Raw genomic sequence first — 19,684 nt, forward strand, 5'->3', positions numbered from 1 at the left:
TGTTATAGTTTTGTAGCTCTGTTATGCAAATATTTTAACCATCACACTTTTTTTCATAAAATGTCCATGTATTTTCTATGTATATGTTTTTATGTGCTGCATTTTATGTAATTTTGCATGATGACATCAATTACATTGTAAAATGTTTAAAAATGGAAAAAAAGATTTGACCTGAACTCCTTTAGGAAATTTACACCCTTTACTAATATTTCCAACTGAGCTTCTTAATTAGTTTAGAGTTGTCTACCTTTTCACATGTTACCACTTGAACTCCAAGGAATTTTACATGTCATGTTTCATTTAATGTATGACCACTAACATCTGCTTACAGTGCTAGCAGGTTTTCTTGCTTGTATGAAATTAAATATGTCTTTGTGAGATTAAGACAAACTAACTGGTGTTAAGCAATTATAAGTCTTTCCTGAGGTTAAGTCGGGATCCTTCATTAGTATGTCTAAGTCATCATCAGCAAATATTACAGTTTTTTAACAATCCTATAAAGTCATTGGATGATCATTTATGTAGAATAAAAAGACGGCTAGGCCCAGTATCAATCTTTATGGGATCCAACATGGTAAGTTCTTTCATTGCAAGGTTAATGTCATACAAGCAAAGGTCTGTCTAGTGACACTGCAGCTTCTGCTATGGGGATAAAACTCCATCCATACAAGAGAGGGCATTATGAGGATGAAACTCCATTAACACAAAAGGGATGCCTTTAGTGCCATAAAACACACTTTGCCAAGTACAATTTTGTGATACCTACACAGTATAATGCACTAGCAAGGTCACAAAATATAAGAAAAGGATAATTTTCCATGATTAGCTTTTCTAGCAGTTACTTTGTAAGTTCTTGTAATCTTTTATGAAAGCCAAACTGAGAGGCTGTTAACAAGGTCTGCTCACATAAATCAGGCAGTATTCTGGGAAAGACTACTTTCTCAAAAACTTTTGGAAAGACTAGATTGTGCGAACTGGCTCTGCAATTCAATGTGGGTTGCTTAACTCCAGAATAATTGATGGGTGATCCTACAGAATACAGCATGACAGCTAAGACAGGCAACCACAAAGCCATCTAGAATGAGTAAATATACAGTGGAGAAGTTTTTGCCAAGCTGTAGTAGACAATGCGGTAAATTTTCTGATGTATGCAAGTATTTTGTTCACAAAACTTGGCATACATGCTCACTGGCTCTAATACCTCTGGAATTCTAGCTATGGGGAAAATTAAAACAAGTGTTCTACACGGGAACACTGAAACTCCCTAATACCCTCGGCAAATTAGGAAAAATGGGGAAAATAATTCATGAACTTCTGAAACTTGGGGAAAACACTGATAGGGAATGTAGTAGTCAGAAAGAGTAAAGTTCCCTCCCCTAATGGGTGAGCATCCCCTTCCCCACCCCTTCATTCTTTTTATCTTTTAAACTTTTATGAAAAACTAGTTTTCTTTTGTACATACAGAAACATATGTAGCACGTAAATGTTAATATTAAAATCTGAAGGTAAAATAAAGTGAAATTCCAAAGAACTGTCACTTGTTGATTCAAAACATCTAGTATACAGTTTTTTGTTCAATATTATGCATTTACATTGGAATCAAAATCATTTGTCATGAGAATTAAAAATTGTACAACTGAATAATAAATTCAAAATCACCTATGTACAACACCTACACAACAACATCTGTTGAACAATTAAACAGGACTCCATCACCATAGTGTTCAGTCAGTTTGTTTTTTAGTTTTTATGGCCACTGTATCTCATTCTGGAAGGCTTTCATTGACTTTCTGCAATAAATCTGGCAGTGAAAATTGACATTTGTCCAAAGAATCTGCAAAACAGTACATGTCTTAGACAGCACCATCAAAGTTGGAACCATAAGCGCAGCCTCTTTTTTCAAATAGAGGGCAGGTTCGATGCTAATTTAGCATAGGAATCTTGATGATAATGAGCCTCTGCAGCTACTAAAAATAACACACTGTTGATGTGTTTGACAAGCTTCTACCACAATCATCATCGCATTTCTTTTCTTTCTCAAGCAGTGTGTGTTTCAGAGTTAAAGCACAAACTGCAAACATTCCACGACATCTCTGTATTGATGTTTTTCCTTCAGCTTCTAACTCACATTTTTCAGCATATATGAAAAATCTTTTTTGAAATTTAATGGATAGGATAAAGATGATCTTAGATTTTTCTCATATACTTGTGCACCTTTCTGTGTAATTAGTTTCTTTACGTTATATTACTTAATATATATTAGTGCCAACATACCTTATGCACGTCAATCATTCCAACAATGTGTAGAAGAGAGAATAGTATTAGCCTCATCCTTCTGTAGTGTATCAGGATGTTTTAGCAAGTCTCCTGGTCCACTATGAAAAATTTCCCAGCAACAGATGTTCACAATAGAGTAAATAGGTAGAAATAGTGTGTAAGCAAATTAGAGACTGTCAGATGCTCTTTATTTTGGCTCAAATGCTATGGGACAGCTGAGGCACATTGGAGGTGAATGCATGGGATCTACCAGTACGGTGTGCGTGTTTAGACTGTGATGCCTCCAGTTGAAGGTGTCACGGACTGCCCGGAATATGCAGCCTACCAACAATGCCATCATCATCATCATCATCATCAAGGCAAATTAATTATCTTTTAATACACCATTGACTGTCTGTAGGACCTGTAAGTCAGATGTGTTTTAACGATTGATGTCTGGTTTCACTGATATAGCCTGTTTGAGCTACTGCAATATATGTTGATGAGAATTTGAAATGAGAGTTTGTTCAGTCATTTCATAGCTAGAAGTAGAAGTTGTGATGATCTATTTAGCATTCCCTGCAAGAAGGAATGAAGTCCGGAAGAGTTCGATGTTTGAGCATGGCAGTGACACGGAGGATCCGGAACACCAGAATGAAGTAGCAATACAATAATTCATCAAGAAGAGACATTTGAGGTGACAGACAGTAATGTAAAATGGCATACTCAAGCTATATAAATCATACCCACATCTTTTACAGCAGTCATTCACAAATTTTACACTGTACTTCCATTCCTTGCTGACACGTATAAAAGTTTTTAACTGCTTTGTCACTTTTGATCTCTCTCCTTTTAAAATAGATGTACCGCAAATGAAACAGGTCATAGGATCCAGCACCATTCTTTTCTCAGTCTATAGAAATGAAAAGAGAGTAAGAAGAAATACTACATAACAATAAACTCAACGTCCTGCACAGCTTTAATAAGTTCACAACATAAACTGAACCAAACTGGATACATGTAGGGATAAACAGCAGCAACAGTGGTGGGGAAACAGTGAGTGAACAGGAACTGGAAATTCTTGTTTTCTTTATTGGGCACCTAATTCTGATTTCAGAAATACTGTACACACAACAACTTTTATCAAGTTGAAAATAAACAAAATATTTCCATATACTGAATTACTCTCCTTATTTATGTAACTGGCTAAACAACAAACGCTGCAAAAATTATGCATCAACAGAATTCTATTCCAAATTGTATATCTCTAAAGCTATTTGTCTGACTGAAAATATGCCCAAGATATTTTTTGTGTACAATTTTATCAGGAATTTTGTTTTGTAATTACAATTCTCTTCTAAAAATGAACCATTTTGTGAAAAAAAGGTGGAAATTTACTTTTTGGTGGTGGTGGTGGTTGGGGGGGGGGGGGAGAGTGTTTTTCTGTTTCTTACTACTACATACCATAAGAACATTTTTCCGAAGTTTCTAAATTTTATAAACTATTGTAGGACTAATGTCCTACATGCAGCCTGCTTTACACATAAACTGCACTTAGCTAAAATTCTCTCAATAGACCAAAGTTGACTATTCACCTTCTCTACCATCCCAACACTATCTGCTGACAGTCCGTCTGCCCTTGCATTTTCTTATGTTGATATGAGAACTTCATCCTTTTTATTAAAAAGATACTCTGATTTTTTAATGGAAGACATTTAATGTGTTCTGCTTAACATCAGTGTCTTGGTCCAGGCAGTATCACTTTATTTTGCTAGTAGCTGCATTAACTGTATTTATCCCAAGCTCTGTCTTTGAGACAAATTTACCTTGAAAAGTGCCTTAGGAACAGACTGGAAATCAGGGGGATAGGATGAATATTGCTCTGGTCAGACTGGGTGCTTCTGGCAATTAGCCTTGTAAGTATCTTTTTACTGGAAGCATTCAAATGCAAACCATTCTGTGTACAATACAATCAGGCAACTGTGGTGCATTATTCACAATGAAGTGTCAATGCCCCTCTCCCAAATGAAATGGAAGGAAGATTAAAGTTTAATGTCTCGTCAATGATGACATCAACAGAAATAGAAAACAAACTTTAATGGCATATGCATACCATTCATGTCTTTTTGAAAAGAATCATTCCAATATTTGCCACTTGCTTATGCAATTTTCAGGAAATCACAGAAGACCAAAATGTGAACATCCTAACAGTGATCGAGTCACTGCCTTCTGAAATGCAAATTCAGTGCCAAATCTATGGGCCACCTTGCTCTCTTGAAGCATGATAGTTAGGTCTTTTTAAACAACGGCAGCATTTTCCACTGACCTATTTTGAAAGGTGCAGAATGTTGACTTTGACTTCATATGCAAGCTACTATGAACTTAACAGTCTGCTTTGTGTAGGAAATATCACAGAACAAATCTTAGTGTAGATGATTTTTGGGAATAAATACAATGCATTGTTTCACTTTGAATAAAGCTGTGGGTTGCTTTTCACTTGAGTTATTGTCTGATTTATCTTCCGTTTATCCTAAAGTGTATCCAAATGAAAAGGTATGAAATGTCATAACAACCAAACCAGTTGAAGTCTGCATATGCTGCTTTGAGATAAAATAGCACAACATCTAGCAGGGTGTATACGACCCGGGACAACCGGGAAAAACCCGGGAATTTTTTCTCCGGGAGAAAACTCGGAAAAACCCGGGAATTTTTGGAAATTCCGGGAATTTTTCATTGTTTCAGCTTTCAGTTAAATTTTTGTAATTTTGACTGCAGAATTGATTCTCTAGCAAAGAATGTTATTGTATCCTGCTACTTGAGAATGTGGCAAAGGAAATGTGCAATTTACAACAACAAAAAACCGTGCACGCACAAGCGTCTGCAAATAGCAAAAATATGTCGAAGGCCGTAGGGCACAGACTGTAATTCTTCGTAATAATAAACTGCTTGCTATGAGCATGACGTCACAACTGTTCACATTAGGTTCGTTTGACCAATTGCTAGCGGTCTGTTGCGCATGCGCATTTGACTCGCTTATAAGCAGTACCTTCTCCCGCTACAGCGCTACTTCATGTTTGGCCGTTAGCTGTATCGGTAGTAGCAACAAGCAGCCAGATGCAAACGAGAAAAATTTCTCTCGCGCACCCTATCTGCCAGATTGACGCTTGCACAGAGTTGTCCGAGTTGTAGTGGGGAGGGGCTTAACCTCCACGTGACCCGTGTTTACATTAAGCGATTTCGCTGCTTCTCTTCGTGTACAGCTCCCATGTCAAATGAAAACAAAACGGATTTCTGTGGCCGGGAGCTATCAAGTGAATCAAAATACATTCGCATAATTACGGAGGGCAAAAATATATTATTAATTTCAGTTTTCTGATTTTATTTTATTTCCAAGTTAGTAGCAGTCAAGCATTAATCGCCTTGCAGAACAGTGAAGTTATTTTTGCAAGTTTGCCAAAAAAATTTGGCTTTATTAATCTTTCCGCCGAGGCAATCATTTTATTTGAAACGAAGTGTTTCATTCTACAGTATGGGCTAGTTCCAACTGTTCGCTGAATTTCAAGTGCACGGTATCATCTTCTGCCATATTTGGCATTATGACATAATAAAGAACCAAAAGTGAGATCGTAGAGTACTGGTACTCCAAGAAAATGTACATCCCAAAAACCACACTGAAAAGCTTAATATCAGATGGGACCTACTTCATTGTGAATCTGGAAAAAGCCAATTTGCACTTCAAGTCGAATTATGCATTTTAGTATGGTTTACAAAATTCCGATGCTCTTTGGAGTATCCTCTGATGCCCTGTTTCTTTTATGGTGTAATGTAAGCTCTCTTAGTGCTTTATACACACGAACATACTGGCTGCCTACACCACTGCAGTTGCACACGCACTATAATGCCTGTTTTCTGGCGCTCTCTGGCAATTGGTAAATCGAACCCATTTCTAAGTCTCGGGATAGTATTGTGAACGGTGGTTAGAAAAGCGTTACTTTCAAAGTAAATTTCTTCTTACGCAAGATGAATTATGTTACGTGTGAGAAAGTGGGATGGATATCTAAATTACAGAGTGTTCGAAACTGAACAGTTTGAGGACCAGCCACTTACAAGAATTTCGAGCCGAGACATTTATGTCATAATTTTAAATTATTTATGTCATATTTTTAAATTTACTGGCACATTTGTGTGATGTGTCTTATAAAGTATAACACACGCAAAAAAAGATCAATATTACATGTGAAAGCTTAGCTTCTGTTGTAGCGAGTTAATCTTAGAGACTAATATTATATGTGAAAGCTTAGCTTTCCTTGTAGATATACGGTACTGTGTACATTAATGTAACCGTTAACTTTTGTGTGTTCGTGCTATGTGACCAGTGATCTTGCTATTGGCTGACTATAACACGTGTCCTATGCTCTGAATAGCTGCTGTCATCGGCTGAATCTCGTGCCTTGAGATATGACTCGCTTACGAAAGGACATCACAACTTCGGTTTCAACGCTCCGGAAACTAACGCGCTGTGTTTGGTGCAATTCGAATTTATACTTTCGTAATACGAAAATATGCAGCGTATATGTTGCTGCAAATCAAAGGTCTTTCCAAAACTTCTCTCCTTTTTTTTTTCATTAAAAGTCTCTCCAAAACTTCTTTGCCCCGTCTTTTCTTTTTTTTTCCGGGAAGTTCTACGCGATTGTATAAAACATTAACCATTCAAAGGATTGATAAGTTTTATAGTTCCAAGGGAAAATCTACGGAAAACCTACTGTCACTTAGCACAGAAAAAGTGTACTTTCGCCCAGGAGAAAGCATATTTTTAAACGGGATATCCGGGAATAATCTGGGAATTTTTTTTCCTTGTCCCCTTATACACCCTGTCTAGGGATGTGAATGTAGTGTGTGGTATGGTTGTGCACGTGTGCAGGCACATGACACAAGAGAGAAGCAGGCAGTTCTGTTATCCACCTATTTGACGCAAGTGTTCACATTGCAAAATTCAGTGAAGAGGAGCAGCAAGATGTTATCGGATTTCTAACTGCGAAAGGGTTAGAGTGGCCAGTATTTATTGACAGGTGGCATTTGTATACGGGGCAAGACTGTGTGTTAGACATGCCAGTGAAAAAGTGGAGCAGTTGTTTTTGTGAAGGTTGGAAGTGTATGAGGGATCTCCTTAGACCAGGCTAGCAAACAAGGTAATCATGGCCGAATTCTTTGACAAGGTGAACAACCTGGTGTGAGAAATGATCAATGTGTCACTTGACAAATGTTGACAGTGATGGTGAAGGCTATTGTTGGAACAGTGTGGACAACTGTGCATGATATGTTTGGTTACCAGAAGCTGTGTGCACAGTGGGTGCCGAAGAATCTCAGCAAACTGCAAAAGGCACTGCATATGGGGCCTAGCACTGCAAGACCTGTTCCGGTATTATGAAGACCCTGCTTTCCTGGAGCGGATTGTCCCCTGTGACAAGAGCTGGTGCAACCACTTCAAGCCTGAGGCATCCATCATCACCTCCCCTCTAAAACATTCAAAGCTGTGCCCTTGGCAGGCCAGGTGATGCTCACCAACTTCGATGTGTTTGGTCCACCAAAAACATCTCAAAGGGAAGCACTTCAACTCACACAATGAACTGAAGGACACAGTGGAGGTCTGGCTCCTATCACAGCCAAAGGAGTTCTCGGAACAGGGAATCCTTCGGAGCTTGGAACAGTAGGATGGTTGTGCTCAGCCATCTGGTGATTACTTTTGAATGAAGACTTCAATTCTACTTGTAGTATTGTTTTGTACCTTTTTCCTTTGGACATACCTCATACTTTGTCAGGTAGGGAGGGTAGGTGGTAGGGGAAGACAAACAGTACTAGTTTATACTAAAATGCAGCTCTTAATGAAGAAGAAATAAGTGTCCATTTGTATTTGTATTTCTCTATGGTATGCAGGGAGAACATTAACAAAATAGCAGACTGGTCTGGTATTCATGTCAGGATGGTCAAGTGGATGGAACAGCCGAGAAGCAGCACAGTTATGTCAAAACAAGTGCCCTCACAGACACCAACCATATCACACAATATTTCAAGCCAGTGACGGGGATAGCAGCAGTCATCATGCAGGATGCACATAAGCATACTTTGGCTTACACCACGTTAGCGGGTCACTTGCCTGGAGCTTGTAATAGGTTTTGTCTCAATATCCAGTAGAACATGGTCCTCAAAGCCAGCCACCTCCCTGCACAATTGTCTGTCTGAAAGGACCCGTGATCACACAAATGCCCAAAAACTGCTTGAAATGTTATGTGATGCAGCTGGTGTCTGTGAGGGTACTTGTTTTTGTATAGCTGTGCTGCCTCTTGACTGTTTCCATCACCTTGGCTGTACAAATACACAATCTCAGCTTGTTCCTGACATGACTACTGGAGCATTCAGATGCTTACATTATGCAGTGTCGATCACACAGCCTGCGACATACAAGGACCACACAGCATGTGGTCAGAGAAACTGTTATTCGTCAGCACCATCTGCATCTACATCTATGCTCTGGAAACAATAATGAGTTGCATGGCAGAGGGTGTGTCCCATTGTACCAGTTATTAGGGTTTTTTCCTGTTCCATTCATGTAAGGAGTACAGGAAGAATGACTGTTTGAATGCCTCTGTGCATGAAGTAATTATTCTAATCTTATCTTCACAATCCCTATGTGAGGGATACATAAGGGGTTGTACTATATCCCTAGAGTAATCATTTAAAACAGATTGTTGAAACTTTGTTAACAGACTTTCTCAGGATAGTTTACATCTGTCTTCAAGAGTCTTCCAGCTCAGTTCCTTTCAGTATCTCTGTGACTCTCTCCCACAGATTAAACAAACCTGTGACCATTTGTGCTGCCCTTCTCTGCACATGTTTAATATCCCCTGTTAGTCCTATCTGGTATGGATCCCACACACTTGAGCAATGTTCTAGAGCCAGTTGCATGACTGATTTGTAAGCAATTTCTTATGAAGACTGATTGCACTTTCCCACTATTATATCAATAAACTGAAGTCTACCACCTGCTTTACCCACAACTGAACCTATGTGATCATTCCATTTTGTATCCCAACAAAGTATTACATCCAGGTATTTGTAAGAGTTGGCCAATTCCAACAGTGACTTACTGATATTATGGTCATAAGATATACTACATTTTTTTATTCTGTGAAGTGCACAATTTTACATTTCTGAATGTGTAGAGGAAGTTGCCAATCTCTGCACCATGTTGAAATCTTATCAAGACCTGACTGAATATTTTTGCAGCTTCTCTCAGACACTACTTCAATATAGATAACTGCATCATCTGCAAAGAGGCTGATTGTCTGCAAGGTCATCAATGTACAAGACGGGCAGCAAGGTTTCCAACACACTTCCCTGGGCCACACCCAAAGTTACTCCTATGTCTGATGATGCTCCATACGAGATAAAATGGTGTGTTCTCCCTACCAAAAATTCCTCAACCCAGTCACAAACTTTACTTGATACCCATATGAAAATACTTTTGACAATAAGCATAAGTGTGGTACTGAGTCAAATGCTTTTCAGAAAGCAAGAAACACTGCATCTACTTGGTTGCCTTGATCTAAAGCTTTCAGTATGCCATGTGAGAAAAATCCAAGTTGGGTTTCACATGTTCGATGTTTTTTAAATCCATGGTGGATGGCAGTGAGGAGGTCATTCTTTTCAAGACACCTCATTATGTTTGAGATCAGAATATGTTCTAAGATTCTACATCAAATTGATGTCAAGGATACTGGACTGTAGTTTTGTGGATCACTTCTACTACCCTTCTTGTAGATGGGTGTGACCTGTGCCTTTTTTCCAAAAACTGGGCATGGTTTTTTGTTCCAGGGATCTACGATATGTCATAGTAAGAAGAGAGGCTAACTCAGCTGCAAATTCAATATAGAACCAGACAGGGGTTACATCATGTTCAATATTAACAATTTCAGCTGTTTCTCAACACTGACATCTGCCATGGCAACTATGTATTTCCGGACACATTCTCACATGACCTCTTTTCCCCCCATTTTCTGTCAGAAATACATCCCTGCAGTTTGTTAGTTTTATTAATGTGTACCACGTACACTGACTGCAGCAGAAGTACCTGCTACTAGCTGGGTTTACCACTGCATCTTTATTGGTAATATGGCTACCTGCGCACTTAGTGCCTTGCACTTGGGCTGCTACGTGGGGCAGTGTTACTTGCATGGCTTACCTCACTCCTTGCTGAATATTTTCTAGAGCAAGTGGCTATTCCGACTGTCTTTCGAGTTTTGTCAACAATGATACAACAAAAATACATTGTGTGAGTGTAAATTAATTAGACACAAAGTTTCTAATTTTGAAATGCCTCTGCATATCAATTATTGCCTAAACTCATAAATTTTTTATAATTGTTTTCTTGACTAATAATTACAGTTTTACAGGCATTTTCAACACAATAGCAACATGCTCTTTAGCTTTTCCTAAGCAGTACAATGCTGCTCCATTATACCTGCGCCTTTCAATGTATTCCTTACTGTACTAATTCAAGACGGTATAAAATAAGCTGCAGTTCATTTTTCCCCCCTAGGGCAAATGTCATACTACAACCTCAGAGTATTTTGCAGCAGCATGCCTGGGTAAAATATTATTGATTTTCAAGCCTCATCAACTCAAATAAAATTCTCAAGGTTTCTATGGCAATTCCTGCCATAACAATCAGGAGTAAAACCACTGATTGCCAGGGCTGGGACAGTTTTCCATCAACCTCTGACACCAATTAGAGAGGGCTGAAATGATGTGTGCGTGGAAGGTTGGGCAGCTCAAAGCAGCTCTGGCCTGACATGGGAACAAGCGATGCCAGGTGGCAGGAGGGGCCAGCACCATTTAAAAATCATAGCTCCTACCTCCCTACAAGTGTCAAGCATCCATATTTGCTTCCTTTCAATATCCAAAGCCTATCCTCCTGCTCTACTAAGTGTGTACCGCTGATCTCTGTTGAAATTGTTCCTGTTCATTCTAATCTCAGCCACCTCCTTTATTACAGAATATGTTCATGCATAAGCCAAGACTCTCATGTGTTCAAACTATATTTTATATCCATTTTCCATGCAATGCTCATATATGGCCAACTTGTATAGCCCCTTTGTTTAACATGTCACTTGTGCTCAGTGCAACACTCTGCAGTCGTACGAGTTGTCTGATCTATTTAGATGCTGTATGATTTGCAAGGGATACTACACACACTGGGTATGTCGTCTTTATATGGCGCAGCATATCTCCTACCTCAAGGGCAGGGTGCAACACTGATCTAAGTCCATGCCACTGCAGCACATGCTCTAACTTGCTGCTCGTTGACACATGATATGGTAGGAAAATAGCAGCTTGGTCCTTTCTGCTGATTCACAAGGCGACTTTCTCCGTTGGCACCTGAAAGTGTTTGCACTGTCTCTCTTGCTCTAACCATAATCTCTGAACATATCTCAAGCATTGCAATTCACACTGTAGGCGGTCTTCATCAGAAATAACTTTTGCTCTGTGAACTAATGTGATTAGTACAGATTTCTTGTGTACAAGGTGGTGAAAATTATAGATGTTCAAGGACCAATCAGTGTGTCAGTTTTCTGTACACTCAATGACCACGCTAGCCTTCTGCTCGGCTAAAAATCAAAAAATGGTTCCTTGTCACCCTTTTGTTATAGAGGAGGCAGCTGAGATTACAATAAACAGCAACAATTTCAACAGAGACCATCTGTATACACTTAGTATGGAGAGAGGGTGTTTTTTTTTTTTTGGGGGGGGGGGGGTGTTGGATATCGAAAGGAAGCAAAGATGGACGCTTGTAGGGAGCCAGGGGTGGCAGTTTGGCTCAAATGGCTCTGAGCACTATGGGACTTAACAGCAGAGGTCACCAGTCAGTGGCAGTTTCAAACATGGCGTTGGCCTCTCATGCCACCTGACATCACTTGTTCCCAAGGTGGGCCGGAGCTGCTTTGAGCTGCCCAACTCACCTTCTGTTCATGCATAGTTTTGACCCCCTCTAATTGATGACAGAGGTTGCACGCACTCCTGAAAAAGACTGTGAAGATTGCCACCAAGAGCTTGAGAATTTTATTTGAACTGACATAGCTTGAAAACAGAGATGATTTTATTCAGTCATACTACATCGTTTACAGATGAAAGGACTACACTGACCATATACCATATCACTCTAATACACTGTAATTTACGATGAATCACAACAAGAACACTTTTGCTCCATTTTACTGAATCCGTTTCACAAGAGCTGACTGATAATTTCATGATGCTCTTTTTGAGACTATAGTAAAGTGAGTGCTTTGTCACATTTGGCCAGATTGTCCACCTGTAGTAAGTACCCTGTGTAAACAGTTTTAAAGCACAGATGCCACCATCCATGCACTGCAGTAATTAATCAAAGTAATGCTTTAATTTAAAATCACTTCCTGTCACCTGAAACATTTGACCACACCTGAGCTTTCTTTGATTTACTATGCATCATTTTTAGTTTTTTGAATCAATAAGGAATGTACAATCCAAAACACCAAACTGTTCCTTAATGTCATCACTAGCACAATAACACTTCTGCAAAAAGCTTTCAAGGAAAGATGTCTGTGTACTGCCAAATTCTTTGGATGTTTACCATTTCCTCCAACCACAAAAGTCTAAAAAAAATTCCTAATGCAACCTTCTAAAACGAAGAGTCAAGGTTTCTGAGCATTTTTTGTTTTGTTTCCAAATAACACTTGTGCATTGGCAATTGACATTTAGGTGCAACTTAGCTTCATTGACACAATGTACACCATGTTTGTAATTTTTTTGTACGTCATCTAAAAAATAAATATAACACCTACAATATGTAGTCTGTATGCAATTCTTATGGAAAGGAGTTTCAATTTCAGGGACTTTCAAGAGTTCAAATAACTTTAACACATTCTGTACATATTTCCCATCCTTTCCATTGATCCAGGCTTTGCACTGGCACTGTTATGGCTAAAAATATATTATTACAAACGTAATTATTTTCCAATGTGTGACAAAAGAGCATCCAGAAGGGTACAAGGAAAAGGAATGAAACTTCAAGGGATGAGAGGGTGTGTGACAATTTTTCAGTTATTACAACATAATGTCAAATTTACAAAGAACTTAGTAGTGTGATTCTACTTATCAGTATGACAACGTAGCCCCTCTGGCCTCTACACATGCACTGATCAGGTGGGAATGGTACTGCAAAGCCACTGTATCCAAGGTGGCCCATAACATTTGTAGCTAGTCCTTGATATCCTTGACAGTGGCACTGAGACACAGTTTACACCTGAGCTGGTCTCAGATATGTTCTGTTTGGGATAGATCTGGGGATCTTTTTGGTCGTAGGAGTACATCAACATCACATGGACAGCTTACAGAGGCATGTTCCATGTGTGGACGAGCACTGTCAGGTTGAAAAAATGGCATAGCAATACGATCACATACATTAGGATGTAGGATGTCCATGATGCATCTTAGTGCTGTCAGAATTTCCTAAATCACCGCCTGCTGTGACCTGAAGACATATCCAAAGGACCCCACGTAATGACGCCAGGAGTAACATTGCAGTGTCTCTCCAACACACTGGGAGAATTGGGCTTCTCCCCAGGTTGCTACTATACTCATCAATGATGGTTGTCCAGGGTGGCAAAAACACAATGCATTGCTAAACACAATGCAAGGACATTTTATGCTGTCCAACTTCATGCCACTCTCACAAGTGAAAGTTCTACAAATCTAGATATTGATAAGATGGACTGATGGAAAGCCACAATGACACCCCTTTCAAACTCTGTCAGGTGTTGATAACTCTGTCTCACACGAGTAAGGGACGTCCCTGCGTCCTTCCTAGTGATCCCTCTACTTCTAATGCTGTTCATGCACCATATATACCTTACGATGCCCGGTTAACAACACTATACGTGTACAACACTGATGCACTCTGACGGCTTTTATACCTGTCACAGAGAACAGTAACTCTTAATCAAACAATGGAAAATCCAGGATGGAATGTAACAATACCAGAGAAGGAAAGTTGCTACTCACCATATAGCGGAGATGCTGAGTTGTGGTAGGCACAATAAAAAGATTCACACAATTAAAGCTTTCGGCCATTAAGGCCTTTGTCAGCAGTACACACACACACACACACACACACACACACACACACACACACACAAAACTTGCACACACATCTGCAGTCTCAGAGAGCTGAGACCACTGAGACTGCAGAAGTGTGTGCAAGTTGCATTTATATATATATATGTGTGTGTGTGTGTGTGTGTGTGTGTGCGTGCGTGCGTGCGTGCGTGCGCGCGCGCGCGTGCGTGCACGCATGTGTGTATGTGGATCTACTACTGACAAAGGCCTTAATGGATGAAAGCTTGAATTGTGTGAATCTTTTTATTGTGACTATCGCGACTCAGCATCTCCACTATATGGTGAGTAGCAGCCTTCCTTCTCTGGTATCGTAACTTAATCATTTACATATCCACCACTAGTGTGTACATGTATGAATTTACATTGACATCCAACCATTTCTTCTAGGTATTTCACTTTCTGACAGGTAGGGTATTTTTGTTCTCAATTAATTTTAGAGAAGTAGCTATGTAATTTCATCCTCCTTCTACAGTTGTCCATAGATACTAAATCTTTGTGTTCAGTAAACATGGCACAACACTAGGTGATTTCTTACATGTTCTGCACTCGTGCCTAGTTTGTTGATGCACTCTTTGTTTCAAGCATACTGTGCACTTGAGCACTGGGATACCTTTCTTTGAATGTTCACTCTCAATTACATTTCTAAAATGCCTCGCAGTAAATCGTAGAGGATTCACATGATCTGAATGAATTTTTCTGACAGTTTTGCTCCATTCTGTAGCACAAGTTGCTACTCTGCTGTGATTATGAGAATATAAAATGCACAGGCCCACTACTTGAAAAAATAACATTTTGTGTCACTCCATGGTCTTCCAAGCTGACTGAAATGAACTCAGTAGCATGGCAGTGAGCTCAACTGTTCCCAGTCTAAAGTTGTAATCTGTAACACACTGTGGTTCCTTTATTTCTTCATAAGTCTTTCTCATCTCAAAAATTTCTGTGGCATTGAAAGTGGTCAAGATCCACACACTTCCCTTAAATTCACTGTGTCTAGTGAGAATCTTCAAGATCATTTCACCTCTAAAAGTACAGAAGCGTGCTATTTTAGTTGCAAATAAAATCTTAGGTTAAGAGCCAGTAACTAAAAGAGGTTGATAACAGCAACAGAAGTCCAGTGACTCCAACTGAACAGGCTCAATGTTGAGCAGCTGCTAAGTGCTTGGAGCAATAATACAGGTGTCCATGCAGCAGGATGTTCTAATACATCTAAAGCATTCTAATAATGTCTGCAACATTCTAATACATCTAGAGCACAAAGGTATTCACAAATTGGCACGGACAAATATGTCTAGAGCACCTGGTGGAAAGAGAGGCAGGTTGCTAAAATATGTCTAGAGCACCTGGGGACAGAAGAAGCAGCGTGTGTTAACAAATCTACAGCAGTCAAAGGGACAATATAAATTATGAATGTATTGAGTTTGCGACAAAATTACCATATATTTTTGGGGAAGAATAGTCAAAATATACTAAATTTATTCTTGTTTAGCTTCACTATGCATTAAAAGTTTTGCACTGAATAAAAACATAAATCACAAATGTGATATGAACCTGTCTACTGTTATCATCATTTTCTTTCATGAGTCAACATAAATCAAAGACGGAGTACAGTTATGTAAATTAGATCCCTTATGGACAGTAATTTTGATTTGAATCATTTGAATTACGAGACAGCTTTCATGGTGTTGGGCTATTTCTGTGATACCTATGCCTTACAGCAGATAAAATGAGTCCACGTATCATGTTGATGTTTGCAGCTACGGTCCCGTGGGCAGCCTTTATATCTCTATTGGTCTGTAGATATGATACTATTGATAGTTGGGATGCTGTAAGCCCGTAACAACAATCACAGTCAGTTCATGTTGGCAGGCTGCTTGCCTGATTAATTCTCAGTCACTGCAGGGCATCATAAGAGTAGCATGATGCCATGGCAGCAATTTCCTCCTCATTCAAAATATTTCCCAATAATATTCAAATAAAAGTAACTCTCGATAAAGAGTCAATTCCAACATTCATTCAGTCACAAGTAATGAGTTTTATAATGCATTTTCCAATTTATAATAAGGTGCAGAAGAAATATTAATATATCTGATTGTAGAGTGAAATCAAACAATGGAAAATCTGTCATGGAGTAGCAACATCAAGGAAAGGATCAACAACTCACTATACAGAAGTTGTTGACAGGTAACAGGCACAATGAAAAATACAATTAGGTATTATTCAACTTCCGGACTAAGTCCTTTATCAGACATACACAACAAAACTAATTAATAGAAGATCACATACAACAATGGCAAAAAGAGTGGAATACTTTACACAATAATGTGGTCACAAACCCAAGATTCTGAAGCTGACTCATGATAGAAACCCCCACGCATGAAATGAACACAATGTTAAAGTAATAAAAAAAATTGAAAATTTACAATGAGTCAACTGAACTACTCACCTTGGTTGCTGTATTCTACTTCAACATGTGGCAAGTACACTGCATCACTGAGTTTTGCTGAAATAAAAAGGGAGCATTTATAATGCCAAATAGATGTTTCTTAGCTTCATAGTAGTAGTAATAGTAGTAATAAACACCATCAACAAAAACAAAAGTAATAATAATGATAAAAACAGAATTAACAAATACATATCATATAAATAAATTTTAGTTGGTTTTACTTGTTATACTGGCTATTTGGGTGCATTCCATTCAAGAGAACATAAATTACCTTCTTATATGACTGATTGAACTAATGTCAGTAATGTGGCACAGATGTTCAGAAATGCGGGTATCAGAACTTGACGCTTCATTCATTAGTGTACTTGACATATTAATTGCAAGGAACACGCCACATAACAGGATGGGTCCCACAATAGCACCCTCCACTCCCATCAAAAAAATTCCACCTGCCACTGAGAGACCTGTTAAATATGGGTGCCCCGTCCTGCAATTGCATTTATATACATTAATTTTTAAATATTTACACAGATTAAAAACAAGTGCCTATAAATAGCACAAAAGATCACTAGTAATTAAGTTTCATTTTAACTAAAGATAGCGCTGCAAAAAAATATGATTAAACAATTACATTATCCATGTACAGTAAGAGCAATATATGTGGTGCGTCTAAAAAGTTCGGTGAATGGTGTCATATCTGAATAGAAATTTCGTGCATGTGCTTGGGTCTTCAGAGACTAGAGGAGAATCAATACACAGCATGTACTACATGTGACTGGCTGTAAAAAAAGACTGTGACCAACAACAGGACATAGTGTGAGACGAAGTGTCACAGCACAATGGAGCAATGTGTAAACATCAAGTTCTGCTACAAACTGTGGAAGACTGAAACTGTGGAAGACTGAATGGAGACACGTGAAATGTTGGTGCAGGTGTACAGGAGGGAAGTAGTGAGCAGAAAATGTGTTTATTAATGGTTTAAATGCTTCCGTGAAGAGAAGGAAACAACTGAGGATGATCCATGTTCAGGTCAGCCATCGACAAGCAGAACCCCAGAAAAGATCGTGAAAGTGTGACAAATGTTGGCACAAGATTGGCGACCGACTCTCAGATTGATTGCGGAGGATTTGGGCATCAACAAGGTCACGGTGCACACCATCGTCCACAATGATTTGGGTAAGCGGAAGATCTGCTCCTGATTTGTGCCGCACAAGCTCACAGATGAGTAGAAAGCAAAACAGAAGGAAACTGCTGGTGATTTCATTTCCTTTCCACGTGTGACCAGGATCCATTACTTCTGAACACCATCATCACAGGAATTGAGACTTGCTCCTACCAGTTCTATACGGAATCGAAATGGCAATTGATGTCATGGTGTTCACCGTCTTCCCGGGATTTGGGGGGGGGGGGGGGGGGGGGGGGATGCGAGCTGTCTGCAAATATCCAATACAGAAACACTGTTGATCGCCTTCTTCGACAACAATGGCATCATCCACAAGGTATTTGTTCCTGCGGGTCAAACCATTAATGCTGCACTTCAACAGTCCATTTTGAACTGATTACTAAAGCATATGCCAGAGTTGCACAGGATTGGAAAAAGGATGCTGCTCCATGACAATGCCCCTGCACACTGCACTGCACTATCTGTGTGCACCAATTTGTGGTGCCAAAGATGGTAACTGTTCTTGAACAACTTCCATACTCCCTAATCTGGCTCCCGCTCGAAGGTGGCCATGAAAGGTGAAAGGTGTACTGTTATAAAAAAATATAGCGTTGAAGATATAATGAAATTTTGTGTGTAACTTGGCAACAGAATCAGAGATTGATTGTATTGTCTTATCGTAACAAGTCACTGTAATGATTATTTCACCTGATAAATATTTTTTAAATACCTGACATTTTTCGGACATAGAGCAGCAGATTAATTTATTTGAGATTGGTAGGAAGCAACATTACCATTTCCGCAGGTTTTCATGACTGCAATGCAGTCATACCTGGATCGACACTAAGGGACCAAAAGATTTACTGACTTGAAAAGAAAAACTTCGCTACACAATTAAGAAGGATTGATTCAGAAATGATAGGAAAATGATAATGTTCCACCTGCCTCAATGCTGCGTTCGGTCCATCAGCGTGTTCGTAAGTTCTGGAGATAAACTGATACAAAATGATTAACATTCAAGTAATGAGGAGATGGAGATACTTAAGGATAATTTGTCTAAATAAGCACACTTCATACATAACACACATTTTTAAATGCTACGCACCTTTTTATATTACAGTTACAATAGCTGGTGCGTATTAACAAAAACTTAGCACATAACAGGCAATACTTGAGATTAATGTCCTCTTGATGGTGCCTGCTCGTTATTAATTACATAAACATATGTCCCCTGATTGAGATGACAATTAGCACATTTATAGAATATTTTCTACAAATTATAAAACACAGATTGCGGAACGCAGGAAGTCCGCGTCTGCCTTTCATGGAATAGAAACAGTAAAAGATAAAGCGCTGAAGGCCTCATTTGTCTTGAAACAACAGAGTTCCTTTTACATCATTAATCAACATGTGTACATAGAGATTTACAGCTACCGTGTAGGAGTGGCAAAGATAAAGAATAATAGATTCTGTTGTTGCTATGCGACGGTTCACTTCTTTTACATCGCAATTGTTTGATAACTTCAGGCCATCAGGTGTTTACTATCGAGCGTATACTAACGTTTGTGAGGTGAAAATTACCAATATTACAATGTTATGCAGATGTTAATGCC

General features: G+C 39.0%; 1 protein-coding gene across 1 annotated transcript in view; it reads right to left on the minus strand.

Moving 5' to 3' along the window:
• The window catches only part of LOC126259589 (transmembrane protein 245), a 269,387-nt gene that overhangs the window by 4,555 nt on the left and 245,148 nt on the right, over positions 1-19,684 (minus strand). The window contains exons 13-14 of the mRNA XM_049956501.1: positions 17,181-17,396; positions 16,910-16,966 (exon numbers count right to left, since the gene is read on the minus strand). Of these exons, the coding sequence (XP_049812458.1) occupies positions 16,954-16,966; positions 17,181-17,396 (229 nt within the window). The 3' untranslated portion in view covers positions 16,910-16,953. The remainder of the gene's footprint in view (positions 1-16,909; positions 16,967-17,180; positions 17,397-19,684) is intronic.

This window comes from Schistocerca nitens, chromosome 5, assembly GCF_023898315.1.
Source record: "Schistocerca nitens isolate TAMUIC-IGC-003100 chromosome 5, iqSchNite1.1, whole genome shotgun sequence".
Lineage (NCBI taxonomy): Eukaryota > Metazoa > Arthropoda > Insecta > Orthoptera > Acrididae > Schistocerca > Schistocerca nitens.